Source organism: Piliocolobus tephrosceles, chromosome 1 (genome assembly GCF_002776525.5).
Source record: "Piliocolobus tephrosceles isolate RC106 chromosome 1, ASM277652v3, whole genome shotgun sequence".
Lineage (NCBI taxonomy): Eukaryota > Metazoa > Chordata > Mammalia > Primates > Cercopithecidae > Piliocolobus > Piliocolobus tephrosceles.
Genome location: NC_045434.1, coordinates 24,636,818 through 24,659,811, shown reverse-complemented (window position 1 = coordinate 24,659,811; position 22,994 = coordinate 24,636,818). Strand labels below are relative to the sequence as shown.

General features: G+C 37.7%; 1 protein-coding gene across 3 annotated transcripts in view; it reads right to left on the bottom strand.

The window, feature by feature from the left end:
• DCAF6 (DDB1 and CUL4 associated factor 6) overlaps positions 1–22,994 on the bottom strand; it is a 145,134-nt gene that overhangs the window by 121,627 nt on the left and 513 nt on the right. For 2 of the 3 annotated variants that reach the window (XM_023207091.1, XM_023207092.1), the window contains exon 2: positions 7,894–7,955. In XM_023207091.1, coding sequence (XP_023062859.1) covers positions 7,894–7,955 — 62 coding nt within the window. Of the gene's footprint in view, positions 1–7,893; positions 7,956–22,814; positions 22,987–22,994 lie in introns of those variants that run through there. The other variant, XM_023207093.2, reaches the window with a different exon arrangement.

Sequence of the window (22,994 nt, the reverse complement as noted above, 5' to 3'; positions counted from 1 at the left end):
ATGTACAATGCAGCATGCTCCTTGTTATTTATCCAAAGGAGCTGAAAACATATGACCACACATACATCTGCACACGAACATAAACATATGTCCATACAAACACCTGCCCACAAACGTTTATGGCAACTTTACTCATAACTGCCAGTTTTTGGAAGCACCCAAGATGTCCTTCAGCAGGTGAATGGATAAACTGTGGTACATCTACAGAATGAAGTATTATTCAGCGCTAAAAAGAAATGAGCTATGAAGTCATGAAAAGATATAGGAAACTTAAATGTATAAGTGAAAGAAAACCAATCTGAAAAGGCTACATACTATGTGATTCCAATTGTATGACATTCTGGAAAAGGCTAAACTATGGAGACTATAAAAAGATCAGTGGTCGGCCGGGCGCGGTGGCTCACGCCTGTAATCCCAGCTCTCAGGGAGGCAGAGGCAGGAGGACAGCTTGAGCCCAGGAGTTCGAGACCTGCCTGGGTAATATAGCGAGACCCGGTTCTCCACAAAAAGGAAAAAAAAAAGAGACAAAGAAAAAGATCAGAGGTCATCAGGAGTTCGAAAAGTGGGTGAAAAATAGGCAGAGCACAGAAGTTTTTTTTTTTTTTTTTTTTTTGAGACGGAATCTCACTCTGTCACCCAGGCTGGAGTGCAGTGGCAGGATCTCAGCTCACTGCAAGCTCCGCCTCCCGGGTTCACACCATTCTCCTGCCTCAGCCTCCAGAGTAGCTGGGACTACAGGCACCTGCCCCCACGCCCGGCTATTTTTTTGTATTTTTAGTAGAGATGGGGTTTCACTGTGTTAGCCAGGATGGTCTCGATCTCCTGGCCTCATGATCCGCCCGCCTCTGCCTCCCAAAGTGCTGGGATTACAGGCACGAGTGAGCCACCGCACCTGGCCATCAAGCACAGAAGATTTTTAAGGCAGTGAAACAACTCCACATGATACTATAATGGTGGATATATATCATTATACATTTGTCCAAACTCATAAGATGTCTGAAACCAAGAGTGAGCCCTATTGTAAACTATGGACTTTGGGTGGATTATGATGTATTAATGTAGGCTCATAAAGTATAGCAAATGTACCACTCTGGTGGAAGATGCTGATAATGGAAAATGCTATGCAAGTATGTGGGCAGGAGATACAGGGGAAATTCCCATACCTTCCTCTCAATTTTGCTATGAACCTAAAACTGCCCTAAAAAATTAAAAATAAAGCATTAAATATTGACTGTCATTTAGTAAACACAATGTTCCGAGATTTTACAATGAAATGTCAGAGCCACTAAGTTTCATTGTGTAAATTTACTTATTTGAATTTATTTTGTGTTCACAGGCATAAAACCAGATCACCTAAAATAAAACTAGAAAAACCTATTACAAAACTACAGTAATCAAGACTGTGTGGTACTGGCAAAAACAAACACATACAAATCAATGTAATAGAATTAAGAGTTCAGAAATAAACTCTTCTATTTATGGTCAAGTGATTTTTGACAAGAGATCCAAGACCATTCAATGAAAGAAAAGTCTTTTCACCCAGTGGTGCTGAGACAAATACATAATTGCCACTAAAAAAAAAAAAAACAAAAACAAACTTGGACCCCTACTTTAAACCATATAAAAATTAACTTAAAATACATCAAAGATCTAAACAGAAGAGCTAAAACTATCCAACTCTTAGAAGAAAACAGGTATAAATCTTCACGATCAGTGATTAATCAAGTTTCTTAAATATGGCACCAACAGCCCAAGCAAACAGCAAAAAGACATTAGACTTCACCAAAATTAAAAACTTTTGTACATTAAAGGACACTATGAAGGTGAAAAGATAACCCATAGAATGAAGGGAAATATTTGCAAATCATATATCTGATAAGAGTCCTAGAATATACAAACACAACTCAACAACAAAAAGACAAACAATCCAACTAAAAATAGGTAAAGGATTTAAATAGACATTTCTCCAAAGAAGGTATGTAAATGACTCATGTGTACATAAAAAGATGGTCAACATCATTAGTCATCAGGGAAATAAAAACCAAAATCACAACAAATTACCACTTCACATCCATTAGGAGGATTATAATATTTTTTTAAAGAAACAAAATAACAAGAGTTGGCAAGGGTGTCGAGAAACTGGAACCCTATATGTTGCTGTCAGGAATGTAAAATGGTATAGCTCTTTGGAGAACAGTTTTGATACCTCCTCAGAAAGTGAGATATCAGTTTACCATATGACCTAGCAATTGTACAACTAGGTATACAGCCAAGATAATAGAAAACTTACAATACACACAAATTTGTACACAAATGTTCACAGCAGCACTATTCATAATTGCCAAGAAATGGAAACAACCCAAATATCCAACAACTGATGAACAGATTAAATGTGGTATACCTGTACAATGAAATATTTATTCGATCATGAAAAGGAATGAAATACTGACACACACTACAACATGGATGAACCTTGAAAACATTACACTAAGTGAAAGAACCCTGACATTAACAGCCAATATTGTATGATGCCATTTATATGAAATGTCCAGAATACACACATTGGTAGAGACAGGAAGTATTAGTGATTGCTAACTGCTAAATGGAGGCAAAATGGTGACTGATAACTGGTACTCTTTTTCATATGATAAAATTAGTGGAATTAAATAGTGGCGATGGCTCCACAACTTTACAAATACAGTAAAAACCACCGAATTGAACACTTATAATGGGTGAATTTGGCCAGGTGCAGTGGCTCAAGCCTGTAATCCCAGCACTTTGGGAGGCCGAGACGGGTGGATCACGAGGTCAGGAGATCGAGAACATCCTGGCTAACACGGTGACACCCCATCTCTACTAAAAATAATACAAAAAACTAGCCGGGCGAGGTGGTGGGCGCCTGTAGTCCCAGCTACTCGGGAGGCTGAGGCAGGAGAATGGCATGAACCCAGGAGGCGGAGCTTGCAGTGAGCTGAGATCCGGCCACTGCACTCCAGCCTGGGTGACAGAGCGAGACTCCGTCTCAAAAAAAAAAAAAAAAGGGCGAATTTTATAGTACGTGAGCTATACTGAAATTAAAAAAAAATAAATGTCCACTTCTAGTCAAGATGTCAGCACACATGGACCAGATTTATCATCATGCTTGTAACAACTAAAAAAGAACAAAATATACTTTTTTTAAGTATAGAAGAAACATTTACTGATAGAGATGATATTCTGGGCCACAGAACAAATCTTAATGTATTTCAATAAAAGACCACAAGTCATTGAAAGTATGTTGTCTGACCAAAATGGAATTAAATCAGAAATCATTAACATAAAGATACATTGGAAAACTAAGAAATAACAGATGGCCACAGAAATAACAGATGGTAAAAGAAGAAATTACAAAACAAAAAGTATTTTGAATTCAATGAAAATAAAAATGTAACATATCTCAATTTATGGATTACAGCTAAAACAATATTTAGAAGAAAATTTACAGTACCAAAAAAAACCTCTATTTTAGAAAAGACAATGGTCTCACATCAACGACCTCAGCTTCCACTCAAAAAATTACAAAACAAAGAGCAAATGAAACCCAAAGTCTGCAGAAGACTCAAATAATAAATATATTAGCAGAAATCAATGAAATAGAAAACAGAAAAACAACGGAGACAATTAATGAGACCAGAGGTTGGTTCTTTGAGAAGACAAAATTAACTAGCCTCTAGCCAAACTAATCAGGAAAAAACGTGGAGAAAATATTACCAATATCAGTAATGAGAAAGACAGTAACATACAATACAGATTCTACAACTATTTAAAGACATAGGGAATATTATGAACAATTTTATGTCAATAAATTCAACAATTTACATAAAATAAATTCAGTGAAGCACACATATTAAACAAGGTTCACTCAAGACACAGATACCCTGAATAGTTTATTTTTATTAAATAAATGGAAACATAGACATTTCCCAGAAAAAAACAAAGACACTTGGCAAAATCCAGCAATGATTCATGATGATAGCTCTTAGCAAGTTAGGAATAAAGGAGAACATCCTCAACCTGATAACCAGCATCCATGAAAAAACTGCTGATATCATACTAAATAGAAAGAATGTTCTTAGGCCAAGCACAGTGGCTCATACCTGTAATCTCAGCACTTTGCTTTGGGAGGTTGAGGTGGGAGGTATCACTTGAGCCCAGGAGTTCAAGACCAGACTGGGCAACATAATGAGACTTCACCTCTACAAAAAAACAAACAAATTTGCCGGGGTGGTGGCACGCATCCATGGTCCCAGCTGACTCAGGAGGCTGAGGTGGGAAGATAGCCTGAGCTCAGGAGGTCAAGGCTATAGTGAGCTATGATTGTGCCACTGCACTCCAATCTGGGCAACAGAGGGAAACCCTGTTTTTCCCTCTAAGATCAGAACAAGACGAGGATGTCTGATTCCACTCCTTCTGTTCAATCTTATAGTAGAATACTAACCAATGAGGTAAGTCAAGAAAAGAAATAAAAGGAATCCAGACTAGAAAAGAAGTAAAACTATCTTAATTCTCAGATGACTTGATTATTTACATAGAATATCCTATAAAATCTTAAGGAAAAAAAAAGCTACTTGAATGAATATGAGAGTTCAGGAAGTTTCCAGAATACAGATGAATATGTAAAAATTAATGGGGCAGGAAATGTAACCACAACATGATACTACTAGATGCCTGTTAGAATGTCTAAAAAAAAAAAAAAAAAAACTGACCACACCAAACGCTGGTGAGGACATGGACCAACTGGAATTTCTACATACTAACAGTGGGAATGTTATATGGTACAACAACACTGGAAAACAATCGGTTTCTTAACAAGTTAAGCAGGTACCTAACATATGACCCCATTCATTCCACTCAAAGGTATTTACCAAAAAAGAATAAAAGCGTATGTCCATACAAAGACTCTACACAAATATTCATGGCAACTTTATTTGTAACAGTCCTCAACTGGATACAACCCAATGTCCACTGACAGGAGAAGAGATATAAAAATTATGATTTATCCATATAATAAATGCTCCTCAGCAATAAAAAGTAATAAATTATTGATAACACTCAACAACATGAATCCCAAAATAATTATTCTAAGTAAAATGTAAAGTAAAAAAAGCCAAATGAAAAAAGGATACATAGTCAGTGATTCCATTTATATAAAATTCTAGAAAATGCAAACTGATTTATAGTGACAGAATAGAGATCATTGGTTGACTGGGGTTGAGCGTGATGTTAAGGAATGAGAGGGCACATGGCCAAACTTTTAGGGGATGATCGATATTTTATCATCTGGAATGTGGTGATGACTTTGCGTATGTTTACATGTGTTAAACATATCAAATAGTACACTTTAAATATGTACAGCTAATTATATCTCAATAAAGCTCTCAAAAATATAAAAATTTAAGCACAAATATAAGAGGTAACTCACAGAAGTAATTCAAGTTATTATACAATAACAAAAAGTAATTAGGCTGGCAACATTCTTACCAGCTACAGTGAATACTAGAAAACGTTTGTATAAGACCTTGAAAACTAGAGAGTGGGTAGCGTATGGTGGCTCCCACCTGGAATCCCAGCACTCTGGGAGGCTGAGACTGGGAGATCACCTGAGGTCAGGAGTTCCAGGCCAGCCTGGTCAACATGGTGAAACCCCGTCTCTACTAAAAAGTCAGAAATTAGCCAGGCATGGTGGCGCAGACTATAATCTCAGCTTTTCAGGAGGCTGAGGCACGAGAATCACTTGAACCCAGGAGGTGGAGGTTGCAGTGAGCCGAGATTGTGCCACTCCACTCCAGTCTGGAAGACAGTGAGACTCGGTCTCAAAACAAACAAACAAACAAAAAACTACAGAGTGAAAAGAATGTCCAACCTAGAATCCTGTGTCCACTCAGATCACCAATCAAGTATGAAAGCAGAGAACAAAGGTATGTTTAAACTTACAAAAAAAAACTTGGGGCCAGGAACGGTGGCTCACACCTGCAATCCCAGCACTTCGGGAGGCCAAGGTGGGCAAATCACCTGAGGCCAGGAGTTTAAGACCAGCCTGGCCAATATGGTGAAATTCTGTCTCTACTAAAGACTCAAAAATTAGCCAGGCGTGGTGGTAGGCGCCTGTAATCCCAGCTACTCAGGAGGCTGCGCCAGGAGAATTGCTTGAATCCAGGAGATGGAGGTTGCAGTGAGCTGAGATCGTGCCACTGCACTCTAGCCTTGGTGACAGAGCAAGACCCCATCTCAAAAAAAAAAATAATAATTAATCTAACACATAATATACTCTTTGTCTCGCCAATGAATAATTCATAAAGTGCCACATATGTTTCCGGCATTCTTGTTGATACTAAATTTAAAAAATAAATTTGTGAAGGTATTTTCTTGGTCCAGTATGCCAGGGTACAGGGGCAAAAGTGTAGACTATGAACAAATAAATTGGTTTGTTAATTATAATGCCAGATAGTAAACACATAAATAAAATGAGAAGGTAAGCTTTAGAGGTAAGTGGGAGAAGAGAATTCTAGGTATAAGGCATAAAATATACAAGGCAGAGGTGTCCTTGGATCATCTTTTCAACAAATAACAATAAAAAGACATTTTAAAACAAGAAAATATGGACTATATATTAGATAATACTGAGAAAATAAATATTATTAAATTACATAAGGGCATTTTGGTTATATAAGAAAATGTCAATTGCTTTTTAGGCTTACATATAGGGGTAAAATAATATATCTTCAGCAAGGCGGATCTTCAGCAAGGTGGATGGGGTAAGAAAATAAAATAGAAAAGAAAATATGGCAAAATCTTGATAATTACTAAGTCTAGGTGACAAGTACATTAAGAGTACATTTGAAATTTTTATAATAAAAATTGAAAAGAGTTCTGTTTTGGATCTGCAAAATTTGGGATACCTATTAGACATGCAACTGGACATGTTAAGTAGGCAGCTGGATATATAAACTCTGGGAAGAGGCAGAAGTCATGTTTTCTCTTTTCTTTTTTTTTTTTTTTAGCCATAGGACTAGATAGGGTCCCTTTGAGCTGGAGAGAGAAGAGGGTGGGAGGTACCAGGACAGAGTTTTTATGCAACCAACATGTGAAGGACCATAAGTGCAAGAGTCAGCTAAGACAGAGAAGATATAGCAAGTCAATGGATTGGAACAGGAAGAAAACCAAGAGACTGGTTAGCAAAAGCCAAGAGAAAAAGTATTTCAAAAAAGAGGATATGGGTCGGGCACGGTGGCTCACGCCTATAATCCCAGTACTCTGGAAGGCCGAGACAGGCAGATCACCAGGTCAGGAGATGGAGACCATCCTGGCTAACATGGTGAAACCCCATCTCTACTAAAATATACAAAAAAATTAGCCGGGCTTGGTGGCAGGCGCCTGTAGTCCCAGCTACTCAGGAGGCTGAGACAGGAGAATGGCCGTGAACCCGGGAGACAGAGCTTGCAGTGAGCCGAGATTGCGCCACTGCACTCCAGCCTGGGCAATGTCAGCAAGACTCTGTCCCAAAAAAAAAAAAAAAAAAAGAAAGAAAGAAAAAAAAAGAAGATATGTTTGAGTGATATGTCTAAAGTTTCTAAGGAGTGACCACTACATTTGGAGACATGAAGTCACAAAAGCAGTTTCAGCACAGTGAATGAGATGGAAGCCCTTCCATAATATTAGAAAACTCATCTGCACTTTAAAAAATCTTGCATACACTCTTCTAAAATCAAAATTTAATTTTATATTTTAATGTAAAACTTTACTCTCCCATTTTATTATAGTCACAATCCTTTCTGGGAGGATTGGGACATTTCATCAAACACTTAAACACTTAGTATCAAAGCCCTTCAAAGTTGAGAATTAACTATTACTTACACAGCCATCATGCACATTAAGGGTTGCTTCAAGTTTTAATCTTTGGATAAATTCTCTTCTTCCTGTTTAAAAAGAAAGAAGAAATAAAATAAATCACACAATTTGTTGCTGAGAAAAATATAACGTTGAAATTAGGAGCCTCGGATCTGGCATGAAAAGTAAACTCAAGCTCTAATTTCAGCTCCACCATTTATAAACTGAGTGATACCGGGCAATTTAACCTTCTCCTAAGACTTACTTTCCTCATTAAAATACCTCTACCTCATGCAGTTTTCTGTTTGTTTGTTTGTTTGTTGACACACAGTTTTGCTCTGTCGCCCAGGCTGGAATCTCAGCTCTCTGCAACCTCTTCCTCCCAGGTTCAAGCAACTCTCCTTCCTCAGCCTCCCGAGTGGCTGGGATCACAGGCACGCAGTACCATGCCCAGCTAATTTCTGTATTTTCAATAGAGACGGGATTTCACCATGTTGGCCAGGCTAGTCTCAAACTCCTGACCTCAAGTGATCCACCCACATCAGCCTCCCAAAGTGCTAGGATTACAGGTGTGAGCCACCGCGCCCAGCCTGTATTTATTTTAAGAACAAAATCATTCAAGGACAGAAAGGGCTTAGCATGGTATCTGGACCACAACAGACACTCATACATTTCTTCATTCATTCATTCAACAAATATTTATTGAGTACTCACTCTGTGTCAGGTAAAGTATATTTTACAGTGGTAAAACAAAAAGATTTCTGCCTGCTTATGAGAGGAGAAAAACAATAAACAATCGGTATAAGTGCTATAAGTTAGTATAGTGCTATGTGGAAAAATAAAGCAGGAAAAAGAGATAAAAGGTGACTGGAGGTAGGGAGTAAGGTTTTTAATTTTAAATAGGATGGCAAACAGCAATAGTAAGTACCAACTATTTTTAAACGTTTCTCAATTTCAGAAATGTTAAAGTTAACATTACAATGACGAAATCTGACATTAAAAATCAGCATAAATATCCATCAATAGCAGACTAGTTTAAATATTGCAAAAACAGAGTAAGTTCCTTCTTTGAAAAAGAGAAATCTGTCCCTTTAAGGAATGAATCATCTTTACCAAACACAGATCAAAAAACATGTTTATTCAGAAGCTGTAATAAAGGAAGGCTGAATTAACAACAAAGAACAATAACTAAGTAACCAGGCTGATGAGATCTCTCATAAAATTAAACCTGCCTATACTTTCTGTATATCGTCACAAAGGGCAGATTTCTCTATTGCACTTTCTTGCCATTCCATGTCAAAATCAAGAGCTTCTTGAAGCCATTTGTTTTACTTCTTTCTCCATGTTATTTAACTAGTAAGATGGCTAGGTAAAGGATGAACATATAGGTTAAAAAATAATTATGGATAATTACGAGGGCTTTTATTTTGGGGAGGGAGATGCTCTATGGTTTCTAAATTTACTGGAATAAAACAACCTAGTGAAATTTAGTAACGTGTTTTCATGAAGTAGGTTGTACTTTAGATAATTAACTTTTCAAATCTGATTTTCGCTTGTAAAAAGATTCTAACTTCGGTAAAAAAGATAAATTTTTAAAAACTCATTTCCTTTTGGCCAAAGGATTGGTAATCTCATTGAGTTATAGGAGTTAAGAAACAAAGTATTCAAATTAATAATATAACAGCAATTAAAACTCACTAAAATATTAAAGTATTGGAAACTTTTTTGTCAAAATTTTAAAATCTGGGTTTGAAAACATGGCTCTAGCCATTTCAGTCTGGAGAAAATGGTGGCAGAACATAAGAATAGAAGATAAAGTAAGCTGTTTTAGCAAGAACTCTTATACATGACATTTGTACATTAGAACATGTATAGAGGCATAAGACATTGTGGTTAGATAGCTTTTGAATGACATTTTTATATATGACTTCGGAGATAAAATTTACTGCATCGTCCAGACATCTCATAAAGTATGCTTCTAGAGCAAACTAGCAAAAACATCCACTACCCTTTTAGTAATTAAACGTAATACCAAGAAATAGAAGCTAAAAGCCACCATAAAATAAGAACGATACCTTAATAAAACTGAGCCTCGGGCCGGGCGCGGTGGCTCAAGCCCGTAATCCCAGCACTTTGGGAGGCCGAGACGGGCGGATCACGAGGTCGGGAGATCGAGACCATCCTGGCTAACACGGTGAAACCCTGTCTCTACTAAAAAATACAAAAAACTAGCCAGGCGAGGTGGCGGGCGCCTGTAGTCCCAGCTACTTGGGAGGCTGAGGCAGGAGAATGGCATGAACCCAAGAGGAGGAGCTTGCAGTGAGCTGAGATCTGGCCACTGCACTCCAGCCTGGGTGACAGAGCAAGACTCCGTCTCAAAAAAAAAATAAAAAATAAATAAAACTGAGCCTCCTCAAATTAAAATAAAAATAAACTCACTTCTGAATGCATTAAAAGCTGTGAAGGGTCTGGCCTATTTGCAAGGTAACCAATTGGACTGCTACCTTTCTTGGATGCTAGCAAAAGACACCAGACTTCTAAGTCGGAGGCAAAAAATTTTACTACTCATGTACGGCAACTAGTATGAGCTTTAGGTTCACACTGGTTCCTCTTGTCTTCCAAGTCCCATAGGGCAACTTGGAGAGGCCTGGGTAGATGTTGTGCATGCAATGGGTTTTAATTACAGCTGAGGAATCTTGAACTGGGGGAACCCAAATCTTTTATCAAGCAAACCTGCCTGACCTTTATCCCTAATGAGACATTATTAAACTGAACAACAAACTTGTCTTTGGCTCAAGAGGCTCTCAGTACTCCAATGTTGGGCGTAAATATATATTTAGAATTGTTATATATTCCAAGGCTATTCACTATATAAACCTCACTGAAAAGATAGTCCAGAACAAAACGATTAGTGCCTCTGCTCCCAAGATGTTCAGAAATCCAAAGAGGTATCTAGAATCTTCTACCAAGAATTACGCACTTGTTATGGATGAACTCACCATTGTGGCTTCCAACTCAAATCTTTCTGTACCTCAAGCTGCTTCTTATAATTCTGTCTCTACTCTGGCAGTCTTTCTATGTTAATAGGTTACAAACTCCATAAGAACACTGCTTTGTTCACCCATGTATTCCAAATACTTAACACAGTGCCTGCCATAAAGTATGCATTCAATATACATTTGCTAAATCAGTGAATAAACGACTGGGATCATGATATTCATTCTGTTCTAGAATCTGTATTACCACTCAGTAACACATGGTGATGGCTGGGCGTGGTGGCTCACACCTGTAATCCCAGTACTTTGGGAGGCCGAGGTGGGTGGATCACCTGAAGTCAGGAGTTCAGGACCAGCCTGACCAACATGTCGAAACCCCAGCTCTACTAAAAATATAAAAATTAGCTGGGTGTGGTGACGGGCACCTGTAGTCCCAGCTACTTGGGAGGCTGAGGTAGGAGAATCGCTTGAACCTGGGAGGCAGAGGCTGCAGTGAGCCGAGGTCGTGCCACTATACTCCAGCCTGGGCAACAGAGTGAGACTCTGTCTCAAAAAAAATAAAATAACACATGGTGAACGTATTTCAATGACAATAAATATACAGCTATTCCTCATTTTTAATGGTTCTGTAATCATTAAACCATTAAATAAATTACAACTTTGTAATTTGTTTATTCACATACCTATCTTCTTTACTAGACTAGTTGAGAATTAATTATCACTTATAGAGATGGTTGGGGCAAGAAATGTTGGAATTAGGTTTAAACATCTGACTTGAACATACTACACTTACACTGGACAAAACTTACTTTCTCAGAGCCTTAGTTCTTACTTGGGGGTGACAAGTTCTACCAAGGAGAGACAAAACACAGAATTATTTCATCCTTGGCACAGCACAGGACAGATGACTGATAGTTAAGAGATTTAGAGATCCAGATATGAGAGGCTCAGCAGTCACCAACCAAATACAGTGTAAAAAGGTCTCACCATGGCAACATTATAATCAGACTGTCTGAAGTCAAAGTGAAAGAGTGAATCCTAAAAATGGCAAGAGAAAAAAACCATCTAAAAACAGTTAAAAAAAGAAAAAAAAAGGACTAAGAAAGTGGTTATATAATATTAAAGAGACCAACTCAGCAAGAATATATAACAATTCTAAATATATATTTGCACCCAACACTGGAGTACTGACAGTCATAAAACAAATATTACTAGACCTAAAGAAAGAGATACACTGCAACACAATAGTGGGAAACTTCAACATCCCACTTACAGCATTAGACAGATCATCTAGACAAATAATCAGCAAAGAAACACTGGACTTAAACTGGACTTCAGACCAAATGGGCTTAACAGACATTTACAAAACATTCTATCCAACAACTGCAGAATATACAATATTCTCGTTAACATATGGAACATTCTCCAAGACAGACCATATGTTAAGCCACAAAACAAAGTCTCAACAAATTTTTTTAAACTGAAATATCAAGTGCCTTCTCACATAACAGCAGAATAAAACTAGAAATCAATACCAAGAGAAACTTTACAAACCATACAAATACACAGAAATTAAACAACATGCTCCTGAATGACAATAGGGTCAATGAAGAAATTAGGACAGAAATTTTAAAAAAATTTTTTGAAACAAATGAAAACGGAAATACAACACACCAAACCTGTGGATATAGCAAAAGCAGTGCTAAGAAGAACACAGCAATAAATTCCCACAAAAAAAAGTGGAAAGATTACAAATTAATAATCTAAGAACGCATCTCGAGGAACTAGAAAAGCAAGAACAAACCAAACCCAAAAGTAGCAGAAGAAAATAAATAAAGATCAGAGCAGAACCAAATGAAATATGGACTAAAAAAAAAAAAAAAACACAAAAGGTCAATGAAATGAAAAGCTGGTTCTTCAAAGAGATTAAAAAAATTGATAAACCACTAGCCAGACTAACCAAGAAAAGAAGGGAGAAGAGACAAAATCAGAAATGAAAAAGAAGACATTACAACTGATTCCACAGAAGTACAAAGATTAACACAGACTATAATGAACTTTATACACATAAACTAGAAAACCTACAGGAAATAGATACATTCCCAGAAAAACACAACCTACCAAGACTGAACCAGGAAGAAATAGAAAATCTGAATAGACCAGTAATGAGCAGCAAGAATTAATCAGTAATTTTTACAATTTCCCAGCAAAGAAAAGCCCAGTACCAGATGGCTTCACAGTTAAATTCTACCCAATGTACAAAGAAGTAATATCAATACTCCTGAAACTATTCCAAAAAATCAAGGACAGGCCCCTCCCTAACTTATTATATAAGGCCATTAATCACCCTGATAACAAAACCAAAGAAGGACACAAAACAAAGGATACAGAATAAAAAGAAAACTACAAACTAAGGAACACAAATGCAAAAATCCTCAATGAAATACTGGCAAACCAAATCCAACACCAAATCAAAAAGATAACACACAACGATCAAGTGGGTTTTATACCGGGAATGCAAGGATAGGTCAACATATGCAAATCAATAAATGTGATACACCATATCAACAGAACGAAGGACAAAAACCATACGATCATCTTAATAGACGCAAAAAAAGCATTTAATAAAATTCAACGTCCCTTCATAAGAAAAACCCTCAGTAAACTAAGCACAGAAAGATCATACCTCAAAATAATAAAGGCCATATATGATAAACCTGTAACTAACATGATACTGAATACGGAAAAGTTGAAAGCATTCCTTTAAGAACTGGAAGAAAACAAGGATGCCTACTCTTCAATATAGTATGCCACTCTTCAATATAGTATTGGAAGTCCTAACCAGAGCAATTAGGCAGGAGAATGAAACAAAAGGCATCAAAATTATAAAGGAAGGAGTCAAATTATCCCTGTTTAATGATGATATCATCTTATATCTAGAAAAACCTAAAGACTCCACACAAAACTCTTAGATTTGGTAAATGAATTCAGTAAACTTGCAAGACACAAAATCAACATGCAAAACTTAGCAGTGTTTCTACACACCAATAATGATTCAAGATGAAAATCAAATCAAGAACACAATCCCATTTACAATAGCTACAAAAAACAAAAAACAGGCCAGGTGTGGTGGCTCATGCCTGTAATCTCAGCACTTCGGGAGGCCAAGGCGGGTGGATCACGAAGTCAAGAGATTGAGACCATCTGGCCAACATGGTGAAACCCTGTCTCTACTAAAAATACACACACAAAAACAAATTAGCTGGGCATGGTGGCACACACCTGTAGTCCCAGCTACTCCGGTGGCTAAGGCAGGAGAGTCGCTTGAACCTGGGAGGCAGAGGTTGTAGTGAGCCGAGATTGCGCCACTGTACTCCAGCCTGGGTGACAGAGTGAGATTCCGTCTCAAAAAGAAAAAAGGAAATAATAACACACACACAAACACACACACACACACACAGACGCACACACGAACTAGGAATATATTTAACCAGAAGTAAAAAAAAAAATCTCTACAAGGAGACCTACAAAACACTGCTAAAAGAAATTAAACATGATACAAATGGAAAAACATCCCATGATCATTGGATATTCAGAAGAACATCATTAAAATGACCATACTGTACAAAGCAACCTACAGATTCAATACAATCCCTATCAAAATACCAAGATAATTTTTTGCAAAATTAGAAAAAACAATCCTAAAATTCATATGGAACCAAAAAGGAGCCCCAATAGCCAAAGCAATGCTGAGCAAAAAGAATAAAGCTGGAGGCATCACATTACCTGACTTCAAACTATATTACAAGACTATACTAACCAGAACAGCAGGTTACTGGTATAAAAATAAGACACACAGGTCAATGGAACAGAATAGAGAACCCAGAAATAAAGTCACATACTTGCAGCCAACTGATGTTTGACAAAGCTGATAAGAACATATATTGTGGAAAGGAAACCCTCTTCAGTCAGTGGTGCTGAGAAAGATATCCACATGCAGAGGAATGCAATTGAATGCCTCTCTCACCCATACATAAAAATCAACTCAAGGTGGCTTAAAGACAAAAATGTAAGACCCAAAACTATAAAGATACTAGAAATCAGACAAATGGGACTCAATTAAACTAAAAAGCTTCTACACGGCAGAAGTAATCAACAGAATAAAGAGACAATCAACTCTGTTGAATGACAGAAAATATTTGCAAATTATTCATCCAATAGGGGACTAACACCCAGACCATACAAGGAACTCAAACAATTCAACAACCAAAAAAATCTAACAATCCTATTAAAAAGTAGGCAAAAGAGATGAATAGACATTTTTCAAAAGCATACACCCAACAGGTATATGAAAAAATGCTTAACATTACCAATCATAAAAGAAATGCAAATCAAAACCACAATGGGATATCACTTTATCCTAGTCAGAATGGCTTTTATTAAAAAGACAAACAATGTTAGTTATCATGTGAAAAAAAGGGAACTCTTACACACCATTGGTGGGAATGCAAATTAGTACAGCCTCTATGGAGAACAGTATGGAGATTTCTCCAAGAATTAAAAATAGAACTACCTTTCCATTCAGCAATCCCACTAGTAGGTTTTTACAAAAAAGAAAAGAAATTAATATATCTAAAAGATATGTGCACCAGTATGTTTACTGCAGCACTATTCACAACAGCAAATATATGGAATCAACCTAAGTGTCCATCAATGGATGAACAGGTAAAAAAAAAAAAAAAATGTGGTATATATACACAATGGAATAACATTCAGCTATAAGGAGGAATGAAATCAGGCCGGGAGCGGTGGCTTACCCCTGTAATCCCAGTACTTTGGGAGGCCAAGGTGGGCGGATCACGAGGTCGGGGGATCGAGGCTAACACCGTGAAACCCTGTCTCTACTGAAGATACGAAAAAAAAATTAGCCAGGCATAGTGGCGGGCGCCTGCAGTTCCAGCTACTCGGGAGGCTGAGGCAGGAGAATGGCGTGAACCCGGGAGGTGGAGCTTGTAGTGAGCTGAGATCTCGCCACTGCACTACAGCCTGGGTGACAGAGCGAGACTCCATTTCAAAAAAAAAAAAAATGAATGAATGAAATCATGTCATAAACAGCAACGTGGATGGAACTGGAGGTCATTATCTTAGGTTAAACAAGCGAGGCACACAAAGACAAGTATGACATATTCTGACTCATCAGTGTGTGCTAAACAAATGTGTTCACACGGATGCAGAGAGTGGAATGATACAGAATGGAGTGGAAGAATGAGGAGGTGGGAGGATATTACTTAATGGATACAAAGAACGTTATTCGGGTGATGGATACCCTAAAAGCCCTCACTTGACCACAGCACAATCTATGCATGTAACAAAATTGCATATGTACCCATAAATTTGTACAAATAAAAAGTAAAAATAAATAAAATCATCTAAAATAACATTAAAAATATGAAATATTTAAAGATAAACCTAACACCAGAAAGTATAAATCACTGCCGAGAATCAAAGAATGCTTAGTACATGGAGACAAACTAGAACCATAGATGAGAAGATTCACTATTGTAAACATGTCAGTTCTCCCTGAAATAATATATAGATTCAACACAAAATCCCAAGTCTTTTTGTAGAAATTGACAAGCTGGTTCTAAAATTTTTATGGAAATGGAAAGGGTTCAGAATAGCCAGGATAACTATAAATTTTTTTTAAAAGACCAAGTTTTGGGCCGGGTGCGGTTGGCTCAAGCCTGTAATCCCAGCACTTTGGGAGGCTGAGATGGGCGGATCACAAGGTCAGGAGATCGAGACCATCCTGGCTAACACGTTGAAACCGCGTCTCTACTAAAAAAAATACAAAAAAATAGCCGGGCGATGTGGCGGGCGCCTGTAGTCCCAGCTACTCGGGAGGGTGAGGCAGGAGAATGGCCTAAGCCCGGGAGGCGGAGCTTGCAGTGAGCTGAGATCCGGCCACTGCACTCCAGCCTGCGCGACAGAGCGAGACTCCGTCTCAAAAGAAAAAAAAAAAAGACCAAGTTTTGGCCGGGCGCCGTGACTCACGCCTGTAATCCCACCACTTTGGGAAGCCAAGGCGGGCGGATCACAAAGTCAGGAGATCGAGACCATCCTGGCTAACACGGTGAAACCCCGTCTCTACTAAAAAATACAAAAAACTTAGCCGGGCGTGGCGGCAGGTGCCTGTAGTCCCAGCTACTCAGGAGGCTGAGGCAGGAGAATGGCGTGAACCCAGGAGGCGGAGCTTGTAGTGAGCCACTGCACTCCAGCACTCTAGCCTGGGCGACACGGAAAGACTATCTCAAAAAAAAACAAGTTTAAAGTATCACACTAGCTGATTTCAATCCTCGATATAAAGACAAGAAGCTAGATCGATGGAATGTGGCTAAGAAATTGACGTATACATTTATGGTCAATTGATTTTCAACAAAGGGGAAAAGGTAGTCTTTTCACACACACTGTTGGATCAATTGCACATTAATATGCAAAGAAATGAAACTCGACTCTTACAACATATATAAAACTTAACTCGAAATTGTTCACAGACCTAAATGCAAGACGTAAAAAGAGAAAATCTCCAGGAAAAAAAAAAAGTGAAAATCTTTGTTACCTTGGTTTAGGTAAAGATTCTTAGATAGGACATAAAAAGTATGATCTATAAAAGAACCTGTTAAAAAAAAAAGACACAAACTGAGAGAAAATATTTGTAAAATACATATCTGATTAAGGACTTGTTATTTAAATAATTTTAGAATTCTTACAATATTAAAAAGTAAACCTCAACATTTAACCAGACTATAAAATAAATAAAACAGAAATAAAAGCCACGAAAAGATACTCAACATCACTAATCATTAGAGAAACGCAAATTAAAGGCCAGACACAGTGGCTCACGCCTGTAGTCCCAGCACTTTGGGAGGCCAAAGCAGGCAGATCACTTGAGGTAGGGAGTTCAAGATCAGGCTGACCAACATGGAGAAACCCCATCGCTACTAAAAATACAACATTAGCCAGGCATGGTGGCGCATGCCGTAATCCCAGCTACTTGGGAGGCTGAGGCAGAAGAATCTCTTGAACCCAGAAGACGGAGGTTGCGGTAAGCCAAGATCACGCCGTTGCACTCCAGCCTGGAGCGAAACTCCGTCTCAAAAACAAAAAAAGAGAAATGCAGATTAAAACAACAGTGATATATTTCTACACACCTACCATGAAGGCTACAATTAGGAAGACTCATTACACCAAATGCTCATGACAATTTAGAGCAATTGGAACTCTCATATACTGCTGGTGGGAATGCAGTACGGTAGAATTACTTTGGAAGACAGTCTGGAAGTTTCTTATAAAGTTAAACATACTTACCATACAACTCAGCAATCCCACAGTAGGTATCTACCCAAGAAGATTTAAAAGTGTTCAACCCTAGTTATTTTTTCCAAGATGTACATAAAGGTTCACTATTTACATTTTCTCTGTTAGCCATCAGCAGTGTTTAAAAAAAATTTTTTTAAATCTCCTTCAAGTACTTGTGGAAGACTACCCACCTTAAACCTGAAGCGACATTAAATTACAATTATAAGAACTACACACCATCTAGAACAATTTTCCAAACAAGCTGAGGCTCATTAGTGCATATTCCACCAGCTCAATATCAACAGTTTTAAGAATATGAAAAAAAACAGTATGCATCCCATCTAGTAAGGCTTATATATACATCTAGGGAATCCTTTATTTTCGTTGTGTATATCACAGGTTGCCACATAAATGTATTTTTATCATGGATCGTTTTAAAAACATTTTTAAAACACTGATCTAAAGCATACCTGTAACATAAGCTCTATGCTACCAGAAGCTTCTAAACCTTCTAAGCACTTATAACTTGATTCATCCTATTTCAGGAAGCAATGAAACCCACAGTACAGCTATCATAGTGTCTACGGTTGTTATGACTGCTAATATGCCTTTGGTGTCTTGCCTTAAGGAATTATCAATATACTCTATCTTATGTTTGTCACAATTGACTGTCATTTTTCAATACTAAAATCATACATTTTTCAGCTTTCATTGAAATTTCAACACTAAAAAAACAAAATACAAATATTCCACTAACTTTTCCCCAATGGCTAAAAAAAAGAGGCAAAAGTCAGAAGTTACTAATCTTCGTATAATAAATATACTGTAACTTGGCAACATATTATGAAGAACCTGGTAATATAGAACGCAGATGTATTCAAGATGCACTAGAGTAATCTATACACAAAATTATCCATTTCAATACATACTGACGCTAATGATATTCAAAGGACATTGACTTCATAAACCCCTTACAGAAAGATGAGATTCAATCTCCACTAAAAAATTGTCACTGGCTGCCTAATCATAATTTACACATTTTACACATTATAATAAACTCCCTCAAAAAGTACTCTATAATTACTTTTTTATCAATTGCTATCTTTTAATTTAGAAGTGTCAGAAAGTTGTAGGAGTGTCTGTCCAAAAGGAAAGAAATGTGAGTAGAAACCAGCATTGTATTGAAATAATAGTTTATTAACGATGTTTATCTTTATAAAACTGTATATATATGGGAAAATAACATCTGTGTGGCTAATCACTGATTTCCAAAAGCACTACTCTACAACTAGTATACAGTAATTTGAGAAACTATTACATTTAAACATTTAAACCTACAGGTACCTCTGACTTCAATAATTATTCTTTAAAAAAAAAAAATTCCAGGAGGCTGAGGTGGGAGGATGGCCTTGAGCCCAGGAGGTGGAGGCTGTAGTTAGCCATGATGGTGCCACTGCACTCCAGCCTGGGGGACAGGGCAAGACCCTGCCTCACCCTGCCCCCCGCCTCCCGCCAAAAAAAAAAATTCTACATTGAAATTTAGACCAGGCTCACAAAGATTAAAATCCCTGGCCTATCCTTGAAATCCATGCTAGTCTAAAACAGCACTCTATTGGCCCAGGTGAATCTTGTGGTTTTGCCAGCTCTAAGTAAACACATCTTTTAATCACAAATAACATATGAGAAATTATTCATCTTCATTCCCACAACATAACAGGAAGTTTGGTGAAGTGTAATTTTCTTTGATGGGAAGAAAGGAGGTAATTAATCAGTTTATGTAAAATCAATTACAAAGTTTGAATACTACCATTGAAAGGGCAAATGCTATGGTGAAATAACTGGAAATGTAAAAGCTACGAGAAAAATCTATCCATTTGTTCTATCCCAATTTTACTATTTAGCAGTAATTCACTGCTAAAAATTTGTAGAAAAACAAATAATGAAAATGTATCAGAAAAATACTTAAATCTACAACCCTGTAGATAGACAATCATACTGTTTAAATATTAAAGTCTTAAAAAGGAATCTATTTCCTTAGGAAAATCCTAACTTGGAATTTGACTTTTAAAAGGAAGGCTTTCTAAGTGTACCATACTTTATTTATTTATGACACAGAGTTTCCCTCTGTCACCCAGGCTGGAGTGCAGTGGCGCAATCTTGGCTCACTGTAACCTCCACCTCCCGGGTTCAAGCTATTCTCCTGCTTCTGCCTCCCAAGAAGCTAAGACTACAGGTGTACGCCACCACGCCCGGCTAATTTTTGTATTTTTAGTAGAGACTGGGGTTTCACCATGTTGGCCAGGCTGTTCTCGAACTCCTGACCTCTAGTGATCTACCCGCCTTGGCCTCCCAAAAATGCTGGGATTACAGGCGTAAGTCACCGCACCCAGCCAAGAGTACTCAACTTTAAAAAGTCATTTTATCGCCACACACAAAAAAAGATGGTAATTATGTGACGTGATGGATATGTTAACTAACTTGATTGTATATGAAGTTATTAAGTTGTACACCTTAAATATAACAATTTTTAATTGTCAATTATATCCCAATAAAACTGGGAGGGAAAGTCATCTTTTTAAAAAAATCACTAATTCAAACATTACCAATGTGGATTTTGCTGTTTCCTGAATGCAAGGCCAAGATCAGCACTGTAGTACAGAAGAGTTGAATAACAGCACAAAGGTCTACTAAGGGTAAAGGCCAATCAATTAGTTCTTTGAAAACATTTTCAAGTTTTGATACTTTCAAAAAGTATTTTCAAGTACTTAGAAAACCACTTTTAAAGGAAGTCATTCCAAAAATGTCCTATTTTAAGAGTATATTATCATATCTAAAATACTATTTAAGATAAAGAACTCCCTGTATGTACGTGTGTGTATATATATATGTATATACATCTGAAAAACTATAATTCAGGGTTTCTACTATAGTCAGTGAACCCTTCAATTCCCCTAGACCCAATATTCAAATTCCATTTCCATTAGGGAGTCTGAGTAGGAGAGGAAAAAGAAAGTATTTGGTTTTGTTATACTTTAATTAACCCGTTTGTAGATATAGCTGCAGTAACTGAACCAAAGGAAAACACTAAAATATAGAACTGTATACAAGTACTTAAACTGTCCAACTGATAAAAAGGACCAAATTATCAATGTATTCATGCAAAACAACGTTAACGTTTGTTTTATTAAGCTAAAATTAAGTTCTCTCTCCACAAATAAATTCTAGAAGAAATATTACACACTTTTTTTGGTAAATAGTTTAAAAAAGCAGACTCTAGCTATGTTCAATTTTAAAATGATTAATCACCACTCTAGGTACTTATCCTACAACAAATGCACAAAAGCTTGTATAGTGATGTTCATTACAATGCTGTAAGGGCGAACGTCCACTTAAAGAAGAATGGTTGAGTACACTACAGTACTTCACAATATTACATACTACGTAATAATTTAAAAGACATAATCTATTTTCACTGCCATGGAAAGATCTCCAAAATGTGGAGAAGTTAAAACAATGCTTACGATATGACACCATGTATTCAGGTCTCTCTCTCTCTCTCACACACACACACACACACACCCTAGCATTTGTACATATACATATGTACTTTTAAGAATGCAAACAAAAAGGTCTGGAAGAATATTCAGAAAACCGAAAATATTATTTCTAAGGGTGGCGGAGTGAAATTGAATGGGAGGGATCAAAGGGATTTTTGCTTCATTTTTATTGAGCTTCTACAAACAAAATGTATTCGTATTTTACTTGAGACACTAAAAAGCAGGAATTAAAAAATTGCATGCTAACTTTTCTTAATTTACAAACCAGAACTGTTGGCTGTAATGAGATTTCATTTTCTTCTCTTTACTTGAAATCAAAAACAAATGACAGCAACAAACACTTTTTACCTAGCAAATGGCAAAACTATAAAGAAAAAAATTTTGTTTGATGTTGTTTGCCGTATCTCCAAATAGCAAGAGTAATGAAGAGTATACAGCAAGAAACAAAAAAGACCTTTACTAAGTACGTCCATTTTTACGAAACCAAACTTTTTAGTTGACTCGGGCGTGACCCAGAATCCTCAAAAAAAAAAAAAAAAAAAGTTATGCAAAACGAAAAAAAGTGGAATACTGTTCCCTCAAGTATTGAAGGTTGTTTTTAGAAAGCTTAACTAAGAAACTGCAAATGCCAAGTGTGTTTTCCAGGGGTGGGAAAAGGAACGTGAAACCCTACACCACCTTTAAGCGGTCAAAACGAACTGAAGAACAGAGTGGAACTAGGAGAGCGCGCGGGGGTGGGGAGAGCTCAGCTATCACTTTTAGGTTTTGGCTCAGCGCCGCAAGAACAGTTTACACGGATTCTGTCTGGAGCGTGAAGTCCCTGAGGGTGGTCAACGCGTCGCAGCCGACACCTAAACCCTCTGGAGATTGAAGACGAGGGTGGGCAGCAACTTAGGTTCTTCGGCTCAGCGGGGAGAGCGCGCTAGAAAAGAGCAAAAGAGCTAACTTTTGCTCTAAACGCGGCAGCTCCTGGAGGTTCCGCAAGTCCCCCGAGTCCCAACCCATTAGCGACCCCAACACCTTTACAAGCCAGTACCTTCTGCCCTCGGCCCGGCCCTCCGAGGAAAAACCAGCAAGGGCGGCGGCTGGCAGCAAGCATAGGGGGCTTGACTGGGGGAGGCACCGGCACGGGATTCGGCGACCGAGGCCCCACCCAACACCCCGGAGTCTCGGGGCACCCTCGCCGAGACGCTGTCCCACCTCCAACAACCCCGGT